Source organism: Marmota marmota, unplaced genomic scaffold (assembly GCF_001458135.2).
Source record: "Marmota marmota marmota unplaced genomic scaffold, marMar, whole genome shotgun sequence".
NCBI lineage: Eukaryota > Metazoa > Chordata > Mammalia > Rodentia > Sciuridae > Marmota > Marmota marmota.
The window spans coordinates 32217822-32233360 of record NW_026000016.1 but is presented as its reverse complement, the minus strand read 5'-3'; the positions used below and the strand labels follow the sequence as shown (position 1 = coordinate 32233360).

Genomic DNA, 15539 nt, shown 5'->3' with positions numbered 1-15539 from the left:
AATAAAAATGAAACAGATATGAACATTTACCATAATAAAACCACAAAGATAAATCGCAATAGATTCCAAAAAGTAAAAATCATACATTCCATCATCTCTGACTACAATATTCAAAAAACTAGAAAGTAACAACAAAAAGCCAATCTAAAATTTCTATCCCCTTTTTTGAGTAGGAGAAAACTAATAAATTTCCAGATTAATTTAATAGGAAGTGCAGTTAAGAGGATTATCTATCAAGAGAAGCATGCTAAGCACTAAAAGTGGGTGTTCTCTGCCCCAGGTATGTGTGTGGACAGTGTTTCTGTGATTATAGAAAAGTGAAGTTGAATTGCTTGAATCAAGCTGATATCCTTACGCAAAACTGGAAATTCTTCAAATCTTCAGAACTTCAAAAAAATTTAGAAAGTTTTTAGTTATGGCTTTGTGGAGTGCACTTGAATAAAAGATTTAAAAAGTGCTACTCAGCTTTAATCTAAATAAATTAAGCATATTTGAATGCTTGTAAATGAGGGCAATGTGCTCTTCTCAGTGTGTTCTCAATGACAATGAAAACCTTAGAGTCAGCGGGACTGTCAGTGCTTGTGAGAGGGAGGCAAACTGGGTGAAAATGAGGACTTCATTGCATGTGTTAGCACCTCAGTTTTCATCATCTTATCAAAGTTCAATTGCAACATTAGCTCTACATTGGATTTTATTGAAATATTTGCTTAAAACAGAGTATTGCATATTAATTATGTTAACATTTATATAATGCAAAAAGATTCTTAACTTTAAAATTAATAAATGGTATGTTATATGATTTGGGTATTTCTGTTTCATCAGTCTTGAAGTCATATGTTTTAAATGATTCATTTATAAACAACTGAATATTTTCCTCTTTTAAGGATTTGGAAACATCTCACCACGCACAGAAGGCGGAAAAATATTCTGTATCATCTATGCCTTACTGGGAATTCCCCTCTTTGGGTTTCTGTTGGCTGGAGTTGGAGATCAGCTAGGGACCATATTTGGAAAAGGAATTGCCAAAGTGGAAGATACATTTATTGTGAGTACCATAGATTTTAAGCTACATATATTTATTATTTCATTTTTTAAAAAATATTATACCTTTTCTGCCACCTCAGGTAGAGAGAAAAACTTAATTATTAGAGTTTCCATACTAGATTATATGTGTCTCTCTTAGCATATAACTCACTGTATTTTAATCAAATTAACACTTCTTTGAGTGAATCAATTATTATATGAGAAAAACCCAAAAGTACACACAGGGAAATACAAAGTAGTAATCCAACAATTCTAGGTTCAAATTCCAGATGTACTTTCTCCTACCTATATTCTTTTAAATGATGTATTTTCCCCTCACACTTCCATTTTCTTTTCAGTTTAATAATATGAGTAAAAGTACCATAAGACAATACTCTCAGGATTGGCAGCAGGATAAATTAAACCTTAACGTTGGTAGTAAATGACTGATAATAATTTGTTATTTAAACATTTGCCTTAGTATCTTTGTGTACTCTTTAGTACTTTGTGTACTCTAAACTTATATAGCCCCTTTGGGAAGGGTGTAATAATAAGCAGTTACAGAAAAAAAGTGATCATGTCACTTAATTAAGTAATGCCATTAATAAAAATTTATCTAAGGAATTCAGTAGAACCAAAGGTAGTACACATGAAAATGCTCATGGTTGCATGATATTCAGTAGAAAAAAATTAATAAGACAAAATTCTTTTATCAATGTTGTAAGAAAAAAAATAATATACCTATGATTATAAGTTTTTTTTTCTTTTTTTTGCGGTGCTGGGACTTGAACCCCAGCCTTGCACATGCTAAGGTAAGCACTCTACCACTGAGCCACACCCCCAGCCTATAAGCTTATGTTATTGAATCAAATTATAGAGGACTATGATAAAGAATGGGATTGCAAATTACCTACTGGTAGTAACAAATACATTTTAATTATTATTCAGTAATGTTTTACCTTTACACAAAAGTTCAACAAAATAATTACATGTAACTCTTTTGGTGAAATAAAACCTTTAATTATTAGTCTTCACTTTAAATGACTAGTCCAAATGTAGCTTTAGTTATGTTTCAGAATTAAGATCAAAGTTAGCTCAAATATTCTTACTATTAGAGTAGAATAAGACAGGTATTATATAGGTATTCAAAACCTCCTGTATTTATATTAATCAAGTGGCATGAACTTGGTAATGTTGAATTGTTCATTCATCCAGTAAGTTTTTTGACTTCCTGTCACATGCTGAGTAATGTTTTCCATGTAGCATCTACGTCAATGCATTAAAGAAATAATCTATGCTCTCATAAATGATGTTATTCCAGCTGTCATGATTCAGCATTTGGTACTAACAACATTTGAAGAACTTTCTAAACCTGAATTCATTTAACCCTCACATATGAGAGGAACATGGTGGCTAGAGAGTCTCCTGTGATCCCTTTCTATGATCTGATCTCATATATCTTTATCTCTAAAACATTCTTACACTCTAACATTCAGTGATTTTCCCATGGTACAGGATATGATCTATAATTTTTACTGTACACAGGACATATACCTAGATGATATATGCACAACCTTCATTTAATACATTATAGTGTGCATTACACTTTCTTATTGGAGAAGAGGCAGAAAAACATAGGTGTGCTGAGGACAGCTGTGTCTCAAGATTGTTGAAGACATATGCTTGCCTATGGTTGTACAGATTAAAACCATAGAACTGAGGACGGTTCACCTGAATTACTTTCATGATTAATGTTTACCAATACACTATTATAAGTATGCAATTCTTGTTTCAATTTCCTCTTACTGTATATTTCTAGATTGTGTTTGGCCCATAATTAGTTGTATGCCTATAAAGTAGATATATTTCAAAAGTAGTTCAGATTAAAAAAATGGAATATTCTCAGAGCTAATGTAACATACTTTTGAAAGTATTTAACCTGTTGTAAAACTATGTAAGGGTAAATTAAAGTAGCATAATTACTAGCATTGGTTGTTTTGAGTTGGTTATGTTTTACCCAATTTTCATAAGCAAAGACAATTGAAAACTAAGAATAGAAAGGAACAAAATAACATGCTCAATTGCTGATTAACTGTGCATAGGTTAGCTTTGTAGGCATATCAATAATAAATCCACCAATATCTCTCTCTCTCCCTCTAGAAGTGGAATGTTAGTCAGACCAAGATTCGCATCATCTCCACCATCATATTTATACTGTTTGGCTGTGTCCTCTTTGTGGCTCTGCCTGCGATCATATTCAAGCACATAGAAGGCTGGAGTGCCCTGGATGCAATTTATTTTGTGGTTATCACCCTAACAACCATTGGATTTGGTGACTATGTGGCAGGTAGGTTATCCTGGCACTGCCCTTGCTCTCCTAACCCATGTCTTCTAGTTAGATTTTTCACCTGGATTTGTAATGAAACACAATGACTGCATGAGTTCCTTGGGGCTGCCATACCAAAGTACCACAAGCAAGGTGGCTTTTAATAAAAGAAAGTCCTTCTCATGAAAACTGGAAATGGAGGTGTCAGCAGGGCCATGGTCCCTGAGGCACTAGGCAGAATTCATCACTGCCTCCGCCTAGTGTCTGGTGAAGGCTGTCAGACCTTGGGATCCTTGTCTTAGAACTGCATTCCTGCCATCTCTGCCTCTGATGTCACATAGCCTTTTCCTTTGTCTCTGTCTCTGTGTCGAAACTCCCCTCTTCTTACAAGGACATCCATCAAATTGGGTTAAGGGCACACTGCATTCCACTATATCATGTTAACTAATGACATCTACAGAGTCATTATTTCCATGTTAGGACACCTTCTGGAGTCCTGGGAGTTGAGACTTCAACACATCTTTTTGAGGACACAGTTCAATTCATAATAATGGCAAAGACAAAAGTGACTCTGTTACACTGGAGATAAACAGAAGGATGTGGTTGAACACATTTTTTTATTCTGTGAAAGAAATGTAAATTGCTGGTTGTGCAGAATTTCACATTTCTACCTTAATTCCAGAAACCACGCATCTGCCTCTTAATTTTTTTTTTTCTCCCTAGCAGTACAGGAATTCAAGTTCAGCTTATCTTTTGCCCTTTCTACTTACACCCTCTCTTGCCTTAGTTTTAAAATGAGATGCAAACTGTAGATGACATTTTTGGCTACTTAAAACTTCCTTTTCTATGTAGAATTTACTCATTTAATTTTCAGTTCTTAGGATGGTATTTTTGATTTTACCTAAAGAAGATCATGTAGTGTCTATATTTTTCTATTTACATTCTTTGATTTACCCTTTTATATGTATTTAAACCATTATTTTCTTTATCATTGCTTTTTTAGATTTTACTTTCTTATTTTTCAACTCTCATTTTCCTAATTACATTAACCAATAGTATTGTTACAGCTCAAACCTTAAGTAAATCATAATATTGGTTGTGAAAATAACTGTGAAAATGGTTCCTCATGGATCATTTTGACTAGCTCCCCCAAATATAAACCATTCTTAAAAAAATCCTTTTTGAGTATTAGAAAAACATGGTAAACATAGTAGGACTATGTTATTAAACATTCTAGAGTCATCTCAACAGCATAATTTAAATTTTAAGAGAGGTTTTTTTTTTTTTCTGGCTATTTGCCCTTTTTTCTTGACCTAAATTTCTTACGTAAATGTTTTCAGGAAAGAAAATATGTTTTGCAGTTCTATAAAATCTTAGGGAGGGCTGATAGTTCTCTGTCTCTCTTGATTTGTTAACTAGTATTTAACCTGGCAAACCCCTCCTTTGTGGGGAATGTGTAATGTCTTTGAAGACTGGGGATGCTTTCATAACCAAAGCTTTGCTTTTGGTCAGAAATACTATGTCTCTGTATAGGATGGAGGGGCTGTAAAGGAGAATTCTGCTGGAGAACTTTTAGTTTTATAATTAGTAAAATGGAATTTCAGACGTTTTAACTGCATGTAAGAAGACAAGCTTATGTCCTAAAATACCCATTCTTCCTTTATCTCCTTGAAGATGTATAACTGGCCCAAGAAATAAATAGTAATGTTACTGTTGGAGAAAGTAAGACACAGTTGATAACAGAAAGTATACTTCAGGTTCATTAATCTCGGGATGTCTTATGATTTTATAAATACAATTTATAAGGTCTTAAAGCAATGGTGGAATATATAGGTATTATGTGGAAGTTTCATATTTTTAGGTTAACAGACTCATATGGTGTATGTTATTTGAAACTACTGACAGACTGTGTCAACCCAGTATGTTTGGTCTGAGACTCTCTCTAAAAAAAAAACCTAAAAATTATAAATAAAAAAGTGTGGGTGGAATCTTAAAATAATATTGTATTTGTGACCACTATATAAACTGACTTGGTGGGGAAAACCAAATATTTTTACTTGATGGTTTTGTAGAAGATGAAGAAAATTTGTTTTTAGCTCACCTTAAGAGATCAACATTCTGGAATTGGCTGGATCATGTGGGTCTATTAGTGGTCACTCTCAACTGAGGAGAGGAGTTCAGTGAAAATAATCTTGTGTGTCTTGGTGGGACCCTGAATTCCGCGTCATAGCACAGTGTCATAGAACAGGGTGGCAAAATGATAGCTGGTTGCAGTTAAGTATAATCTAGAAACAACACTATTGTTACCAGGCTTTTATGATATTATAACCCTCATTAAGTGAATTGCTTTCATTTAATTTTCATTTTACAAAGGGAATAACTTAAAAATGGTAGAAATATATGTTGCTAATTATTACATAGTAATTTGATGATTAAAATGACAAATCCTGGGTAAGATAAATTAAAGAGGAGGCTGATGAACACCAGGTTTGTTAACTCATCTCTTTATCTATTTTTTTTTCTTTTTCTTTTTCTTTTTTTTTTTTTTTTTTGGCTCTTTTGCTCTTTGTGAAACTATAGAACTCAGTTCCAGGTACTCCAGAAATCACAAGCCAGATTTGTGTGCCCAGGGACCAATTTTGGAAAAGAGACAAGGGGGGTCCTGTGGCAAAGGCTGGGTGAATATCGTGCCCTGTGTAAGAATCTTTGGAGAAACAGAAATTGGCTGGGTGTGGTGGCGCGTACCTACAATCCCAGTGACTCTGGCAAGAGGATCTTGAGTTCAATGCCAGTCTCAGCAACTTAGCAAAGTCCTAGCAACTCAGCTACTCAGCAAAACCCTGTCTCTAAAATTAAAAACACAACAAACAAAAACTAAAAAGGTTGGTGATGTGGCTCAGTGGTTAAATGCCCCTGAGTTTAACTCCCGATACCAAATATTGTAAGGTTTTTGAAAAGGAATTGCCTCATATAGTTCAGTAGAGGACACAAAATTAGCCTTTGCTTCTGGGGACCTAAATAGAAAAAGAAATTATCCATTGAATTGTGGCAAGTCCTCCAGCTGGGAAATATCAGGTTATTTACTTTTAAGAACCTTCCTTCTTGCAATTAGAAGTTGCGTAGACATTGTTCTCACTTAATTTTGAGATTCCCCCCCCCCCACTCCCCCAGGAATAACAAGAAGCATTACTCACACCTGAACCTTTTCATCTTTCTATTGGATTATAAGTCTTAAAAGAAAACAGAATTCTACCTTTCATTTTCTGTACTTACCACCTGGTGCCCTCAAAGCCTGCAAAACCTGCTCCAAATAGGATTAGGGTTCAGTTACATTGCTATATTCAATTTCTCTGAAGACATCTTAAAGAACATATTTTTTTCAAGTTGAGGTGTTTGTTATTAAAGGGAAAGAATTAAATTTTGGAAAGTGATCTGTAAATGTTTAGGAGACAGGTTGCAATATACCCATATTTCTGAATAGAGAAGTCATCCTTAGGAGCGTCTCAAGAATAGCAAGTGATGAAGAGATGTAGATCAGGGCTCTGAACTAGTGTTCCTCCACAGAGAAGGAGCAAGAAAGTCCATGCAGGTAGACTTTTTGCCATGGGTAGAAAATAGGACAGTTCTGTTCTATGTATTTTTAAATCTCATTCCTTATGTTGTAATTTTTAATTTTTTATGTTTCTCCATGTCCACACCAGACTACACTAAAGTGGAACACATTTCTAATTCTTAAATGCATATATATTTAGATTTGCTCATGTAATACTTTTCCCACTGCTGTCGATGTTCAGTCAAAAGCATTTAGAAACTACCAGGACAGATGAAAAGGCTGTGTTCAGGGATCTCTGTGTATCTGACTGAATATAGGAACCCAGCTGGGAGTACATTTTCTGCATAAAGAGATCTCCCAGCAGATTTTCAATTTTATATTTCCGTTTCTATTTCTGCAGGGGACATGTTGTAGTGGCTGGCAGATGACCTTAGTGATTGGTATCTAATTCTTCTTGATAGCCCTTTGTCCTCTCACCAGTGTTTTGGGGCTAAAAGGGACTTGGGAGGTCACAGGGTTTAAAATATATGAATAAACACATCCTCATTGCTAAAAGGAGTGAGTACCCCGTGATTCCCTAAAATGTGAGAAAAAATGATTTAACAAAATGTCCCTTGATTGATTTTTTATGAGTGCCTGTGATTTACGGTCAAATTTCTAGTTGTAAAGCTAATTATATTTGAGAATTAATGTTGGTTTTCTATGTTCTGTTTTTAATGTCAGTTGTTTTATTATTCATTTGTCCAGAAATCTGGGATGATACATTGTTAACCCATGTTTGCCTCAGACTTGCCTTATAAACAGATCTGAATCAGCTTTTCTCCTTTAAGATCTAAGAAGTAATATTAATCATATAAGAAATGTGTGAAAAATTATCCTTGGTTTATTCAGGCTTGCTTTCACAACTTGCTCTCTTGTTCCATACATGACTGTAAAAAACATAATAACGATTAGTTGACAATAATAAAAAATTTAAGGAAAGCCAAATAATGACTTAGTTCAACACAATTTATAATTCCTTTCGAATCTGGTGTTTCCTTTAACGTAACAGCAGGTAGGATTAAAGGGGGTCATGCAAGCTAAGAAACATTTCCACAGCTTTGTTTAGAAGTTGCCCAATGAAGTCCTCAACCTCCCTGCCCACCACCCAAACCGTGTTAGTTCACAAGCAGTAAAATGAATGAGGAAAAAGCCAGATACAAATGTTCACTTCCATCAAGCAATGTCCTTGCATTACCTAGTTTTCTAATAAAACCCCAAAATTTTAGCCAAAAGAAATTTGGGTATTCTAAGAAATCCTCATGGTTGATACTGTGAAAACACATTTTCCATTTGAACAAAAATTTTATTCAGCCATCCAAATACATTGTCTTGGAATTCTGACCAGTGAAATTTAGTTTATTTGGTTAAATGATGAGATTTTCTTCATCACACATGTAGCTATTGAGTGCTTATTAGGTTAAACACATTTCATGCTTAGTGTCTTGTGTTCCCTTTATAAGAAACACAATTTGGGACTTCCCCAGTTAAAACTCTTCTTCCCTGACACACTCACCTTTACTACATTTTTATAATTTTTTTCAGTTCTATGATCATTTGTCATCACTTTTTTTTGACATGGCAAAAGCATATTTGTAGGTCTCATATTAAGAACTAAGTTTTCTTGGAATTGTATTTTAGAAAATCATTATTAGAAATGTAGTTTTTACTAACCAAACTATTGCTTTTCTGTAAAAACATGACTCATTCAATGGGAGCTTACTTTATTAAAGGGCATTTTATTGTGAAAACATGTAAATCTCTGTTTAAAATGCATGGCAAGTTTTTATTTTTCCCAGAACAGTTGTTCTTAGCAGAGAGCCACTAGAAAACAGTACCTGATGTTGCCGAAGAATTTTGCAACTGTTAGAGACTGGTTATTAACATGCTGTGATTATGCAGATCACTGAGTAAAAATTTGCCAGGAATTCATCAGATAGCAAAAAAAGTACCTGATGAGGAGTGAGGTGTTTTGAAGAATAGTCACCACTACTACTGCCATCACCACAGGAGGGCTCAGAAGAATTGCTTTGATCAGAAAGAGGGTTTGTCTAATTGCCAGGGAGATGTGTTATATTCTGCATTCATTCATTCATTCAGACATATAGTGATCACACACTGTATGTCAAATACAGCTCTCAGCACTATGTGATGACTGCTCTGCTTCCTGTTCTTATAGGACAGATAAATGAAATCCAGGAGCAACAATTAAATGGGGAGCCTTCTCTTTCTGCTTTGTAATACAGGAGAATTCTGGGAGGGTCTGGTCATTTATCTCTCAGCCAGTAACAGGAGAATTGATATCTATCTGCATAATTAATGGAATTGGATCCAAACAGTTGAGAAAGCCTTGTGACTGTGGACAAATTAGAGAGCTAGTAATTTTTAGATTTCAGGATTGAGATATAGAATCATTGCAGAAACAAAGGAGAAAAAAGTATGAGGAGGAAAATAGTGATTGATAGTTATGGCTTCTTGAAGCAAGAAGTAAATTATACAAAGGTTAGTAAAACAAAAAGACTCCAAATTACTCTATATTGAGATTTAAAGGTATTTCTAGGGATTAACAATTGCATTAATCTGATATACTGTAGATTTTCATCTTTGCAAAGGATGAGTAAGAAAATGTCTTAACCTCTTTTTGGGATCAGGAGACTGCTGTTTTTCTAATAGCAGTTTTCCTAATTTTAGATCAAGTACATAGAAGAAAATGTGCCACTGTTTGAATTCTGACATTTAAAATTCAAACATACAGGTTCAAATGGTAGACGTGTTTGATTACCATTTCACCTTATATTTTTCTAACTCAATGATATATGAAAAATTTGGTTTAGTAAGTGAGCTGTTGTTTAGTACTGAAGCCATATGTCCATTTGCAGAAAAGAACATAAGTTTTACAGTATCATTGAAAGACACTCTCAGTTCTTGAAGTAATGGTAGATACTTTGTTCAGTTACTTTAACAAAATACACTACAAGAGAAATAATGTCCCACATATTAAAGCGAGATAGCTTTAATTAATAAAAATAAAATCAAACAAAAATTTGAAATCAGTATTCAGTATATAAACTAAAATACTGGTAGACAAAAGTGAAGGTATGACTACCATTAATATTGGTTGGATGAGTTTCTCTAAAGGTCCGTATGTAAAAGCTTGGTCCCCAGGTACTGGGGAATGAGGCTTTGTGTGAGGTTTCTAGGTCATTAGGAGTGTGCTTTCAAAAGGAATGATAGGACCCAGTCTCATCTGTCTTGCTTCCTGGCTCATGACGTGAGAGTTTGCTCTGACACATTCTCCCTGACATTGCTATCTGGCACTTTCAACAGAGATCCAAAACAATGAGGCCATCTGATCTTGGTCTGGAACCTCCAGAACATTTGAACTAAATACACCTTTTCTCTTTATAAATTAATTGCTTCAGATATTTTGCTTTAGTAACATAAAGCTAACACACCCATTTTTCTTTAGGATGAAGTTATATATCCATGTCTACATTCTATAATTCATATGCATTTTAGAAAACCAGAGGAAGGGCTTAGAATAGTCCAGAAGGACTAGATAATTGTCTAAAACCAGGATGTATATTTTTTAAATAAATATTTTGTGATTCCAAAAAAAAATCACAGATAAAGAAAATTAAATATGAGGGAAAGGGCGTTGCATATTCAAGTTCTTTACAGACCAACTGTTGGAAACTGTTGGAGTAAACACAGGAAAAGGCAAGGAAATTTCTGGTAAAATAGTGCTTGTCCGCAGACTCACAGGGCTTTCAGGTAAGAACTCTGAGGAGAAGAGTTTGGACTTTGTGTTTCTAGCCTGAGCTAAGTATCTGCTATGCAATATGGGTAAAACGGGTTGGTGGATATTATAGTTTGAATATTAGTCTCCTCTAAAACTCAGATTGAAATTTAATTGCCACTGTAATTGTATTAAGAGGTGGGACCTTTGAGAGGTAATTGGGCCATGAGGTCTTTACCCTTTTTGATTGAATAGACACTGTCATAAAAGGAAGAGTATGGGTCCCTCTTGCTCTCTCCCTTAACCTTATGTCTTCTGCCATAAGATGAGGCAGGACAAAAGCCCTCACCAGATACCTGTGCTTTGAAATTAGACTTTCCGGCTTCCAGAACTCTTGAGAGATAAATGAATAGTTTTCAGTATACTGTTAGAGCAGCATAAATAGACTAAGCAGTGAACAAAGGATAAGAAGGATAATGCCTGAGATTCTAGGTGGCATAGACAACTGGGTCCAAAGAAAAGAGTGATTTTTTTGGATCGGGGCAGGCCTGGGTTTGCTCCTTTGCATACTTTCCTGTGTGACCTGCCACATTAATTACTCTACTGAGACTGTGACGTCTCTATTTTAAAGTAATCATTAAAGTAGGATTTTGGGGGATCAATGTAGACCGGGGTTTCACTCTTGAGTTCTGAACAGACTGAGTGAGGTTAATTCAATCATCAGCTTTAGTAGTGAAAAGGCATTGAAAATAAGGCTTACTAATGGTCCTGTCCTAGGTCCATAAAAAAAAAAAAATGTGAGTTGTGGAAATACAATTCACCTCAGTATCTATGGCATTGTTTTATTTGTGTGGATGATTGGTAAGCCTTATTTTTCACTCCTCTCTCCCAATCAGATTTTGAACATCCAGTATATCAGCTGAAATGAGCATATTGACTGGGTTATACAGAACTATGAGGGCCAGAATGAGAAAAACTTTCCTAGGAGGTACCTGCCCATGGCCTCTGGGGCTATTCTGACCCTTAGTCAGTGACTCTTTGGGACCAGGTAGGAAAGAGCTGTCTTAATGCTAGGTAGAGGGATTGTTCATAGCAAATGGTTAGGAACCTACTTTATGGAGATATTGGTTCCTAGCAATAATGCCAGCATGTACCTTTCCTATATATTTACTAGTTTTATCTGTTAGATTGAATTAGGTTCTGGCTGAGTTCCTTTTGTAAGCATCAGAGAAAGAGGACACCATCTAAAAAAGGCTACTACATACCATGTGACTCAGAAAGATTAGACTTTATCTACTTGGAAACATTTGTAAGATTTCTGAAACCTTTCAAATTTCACCCCTCTTTGCAATTGTTATTACCATCTGTATGTTCTAATGATCAGCTAGAAAGCTCTTACAATGGGGAAAAGAAAACTTTGTGTATGTGTGTATATTTTCTATGACAACCAAGAGGTGTGTGTGTGGGGGGGAACTGTGATATAACTATTGCTGTCAGGTTGGTGGGGAATCCCAGAGGTGAGAGCTGCTCAGTGCATCCTGCAGCCTGAATCTCGGAAAGACAAAAGAGCAAAAACAGAGTGGTGGAGATAATGGTGGGGAAGGATAGAGAAATTACTCCAGATTCTTAATAAACAAAAGACACGTGTATAAGTCTCTCGAATGTAGCTAGGAAATTAATGCTTGTAACATTCAAGATTTTTTTTTTAGAAATTCCAAATTTAAAACATTACAGATATGCTAATCTTGGGTAAGAGTCCTGAATCAAGTGGATTGATTAATGTGGAAATTCATTTATAAGTCTTATATATCAGAAAGTAAGTAAGATTTGTGAGTTGTTTAACAATACTCAATATATAAAAAATTGATTACATATATACCTATGTATGTATTCAATTTATATATATATATATGTATATTCTTTTTTCCTAGATCATCTGACTGCCAGTTATTTCAAGAGTGGCAATTAAGAAAAGAAAAACAGTTTTTCCCAAGGTTTAGAATCCACTAAAACTTGTGGGTTGAACATTTTACCCAAATATAGGCCTTTTAGTGATTAAGTGAATTTACTCTTTTCAAACTGTAACATCCTGTTTATAAGAAAGAAGATGTATAAAAAGTCATCCTGATCATGAACTAGCTCTCCTAAAATCCACATCTTGGTGAACTTATGTGTTGAGTCACAAGTATTTGGATGGAGATTTTCTGGTTTTTGAAAGAGAAAGTACTTGGAAAAAATGTCATTTTGGTTTCATTGAAATGGAAACATTTGAAAAATGGAATTTGCTGGTGAGCCTATCATATAACAGGTTTCCACACACATTTCTTAATCAGTTCTGTGAATTTGTGAAGCTGTATCCTCCATGGGCCAAGTCTTAAACATCCTGAAATTCATTTAGCTACACTAATCCTTCCCATAAATGATTTTTAAAAATAAAGTTCTGCCCAAGGTAAAAATGTTAACTCTAGTTTGAAGGCAATATTGTCCCTTTTTAAAACTGTATTCCTAAAATTATTATTTGTCCCAAAAGAAAGTTGAGCCTATGTCTATGTACATGATTTAGCTAATAGAAAAATGCCCCCCACCGACTTTTAATGCTTGCCCTTTAGTATTTGAAAGCTGTCACTGTGGCCAACTATAGTTAATGTAATGTAACACTTGGAATATTTGTGCTTAATATATAGTAGCTATTTATCAGCTGTTCTTCTGAATGGGTGAGTTGAATTTTTGTGAATTGAGTAAATCCATGACCACTGTTTACACATCCCTAGATTCTATGCTGTTGATCCAAAAGTGCTCATTCCTTATTCTTTGTTTTGGTCACTGTCCAGTCCTCTATTAAGTTACTGCATTATCTCCCTTGTGACGGTCTTTGATCTTCAGAGAGCTCTGCCTTTCAATTGTCACACCAAATAATTGGTCATCGGTTCCGATGCTGCTTCTAAACTGACTCTTCTTCCCATGCCTGCCCTAAATCTGACAACAATTTTCAGCTAGATCATAACAAAAGTTTCTCTTGGGGCTTTGCTGTCAATCCTTCTCTGTCACTAAGATCTTTCTGCTCATAGAGTCAAACTCGAATATAGGACCAAGCTCTCTATAACCTTTTACTTACTTGCCATTGTGTTAGGATCAAGTCTTTACAATCTGACATGACCTACTTTTCTAAATTCCAGGGTTCTCCCTTCTACTCCCTGTTCTCCACTCATTTGGAGTTTCATCAACTACAAAAATCCTCTGACTAGACCATATGTTTTCAAACTGAAATTTTTTTTTGTCATTGTGACCAAGAGAACTGAAAAGAATTTTAGAGGAGAAAAAGGTTTTTGGGGCTCATGATTTCAGAGGTCTCAGTTCATTGACAGGTAACTCCATTGCTCTGGACCAGAGACAGAACATCATGGAAGAAATGTGTTTGTGGAGGAGGAAATCAACTCAGGATATGGTAATCAGGAGACAGAGAGCGAGAGCGAGAGCGAGAGAGAGAGAGAGAGAGAGAGAGAGAGAGAAAGCACAAGCTCACCAGAGCATGCACTCAGCTTACCAGGGACAAAATATAAACCACAAAGGCACACCCCCACTGACCTACCTCCTCCAACCACACCCTACCTCCTACAGTTACTGCCTAGTTAATTCCTATAAGGGGATTAATTTGTTGATTGGGTTACAACTCTCATCATCTAAACATTTTGCTTCTGAACCTTCTTGCATTGTTCCCCACATGAGCTTTTGGAGGAACACCTCATATCTAAACCATAGCAGGAATATTCCATGTTTGGGTACTCAGTACTTAAGACTCGATTTCTCTCCCTCTCCCTCTTCCAGAAGTAGAATTCCTTTCTCCAGTGTCCTCTCATAGCACTTTTTGATTCTTTTTTTGCCATTACTTGATGTATTCCATTGTGGTTTTCCATGTGAGGCTTTCTTAGGCTAAATTCTGCTTTTCTAAAGACAGGGACTTAATTCTTCACTGGTGAAAATAAGCCACGATTTTAGTATTAGGAATTTAATATGTATTACTTTTAATATGTGTTGAATAAAGAATGAATACTTGAGTTTGTCAGGATGAACCCAAGTGCTATATACAATTATAAAGTTCTAATAAAAACATATATGTATATACAAATATATATGTGTTCGTATGTGTGTATATATATTTATATGTGTGTGTATATATATGTATATTTGTGTGTGTATAATTTAGGCAAATAAAGGAAAAATTTTGAGTGTACCTAAAAATGTCCCTTTAAAATAAAAGATTGTGTTGAAATATATACAGATTTTCATAGGTGAAGTTATTGTACCAAATAAATGGAGAATTCCCTCAAGGGTGAGAGTAGAGGAAAAGACCTCCTTTGCCAAAATCTTCCTTGAGAACTAGGGATTTCAATTTATGAAAAATACGGGAATTCCTTTGAAAAGTCAGAGAATAATGAATGGCAGAATTACCTGAAAATTGCTGTTTGTTCTCAATCAATCTATGAAGGTGTTATTTCTGGCACTGGTTATCAATCCAGTTGATTGTACTAATGACTTTGAAATAAGAACCATCACTGGAGTTGCTCACTTTCTGTTCAGTTCGGTCATAAATCAATCGGGTAGCATGTATTTATTGGCAGTAAGGTAAAAATATAAAGTAGTTGCATTCCCAGAAAAAGTATACGCTCTATTTTCTACTTGTTACACTAGAAATGGAAAGAGACATTAGTATACACATGCAATAATTAAGTGCTGGATTAGTTAAGACTGATTACAATAAATAACATGAAAAAGAAACTTGGAACAAAGAAAAATCACTATGACTCAGAAAGTAATGAAAGGTCTCACTAAGAAGTACTTATTTCACCTGATCTTGAAAG

General features: G+C 35.0%; 1 protein-coding gene across 4 annotated transcripts in view; it reads left to right on the top strand.

The window, feature by feature from the left end:
• The window catches only part of Kcnk2 (potassium two pore domain channel subfamily K member 2), a 186234-nt gene that overhangs the window by 135473 nt on the left and 35222 nt on the right, over positions 1 to 15539 (top strand). For all 4 annotated transcript variants that reach the window (XM_048809384.1, XM_048809386.1, XM_048809385.1 and 1 more), the window contains 2 exons: positions 885 to 1045; positions 3184 to 3370. In XM_048809384.1, the coding sequence (XP_048665341.1) occupies positions 885 to 1045; positions 3184 to 3370 (348 nt within the window). The remainder of the gene's footprint in view (positions 1 to 884; positions 1046 to 3183; positions 3371 to 15539) is intronic.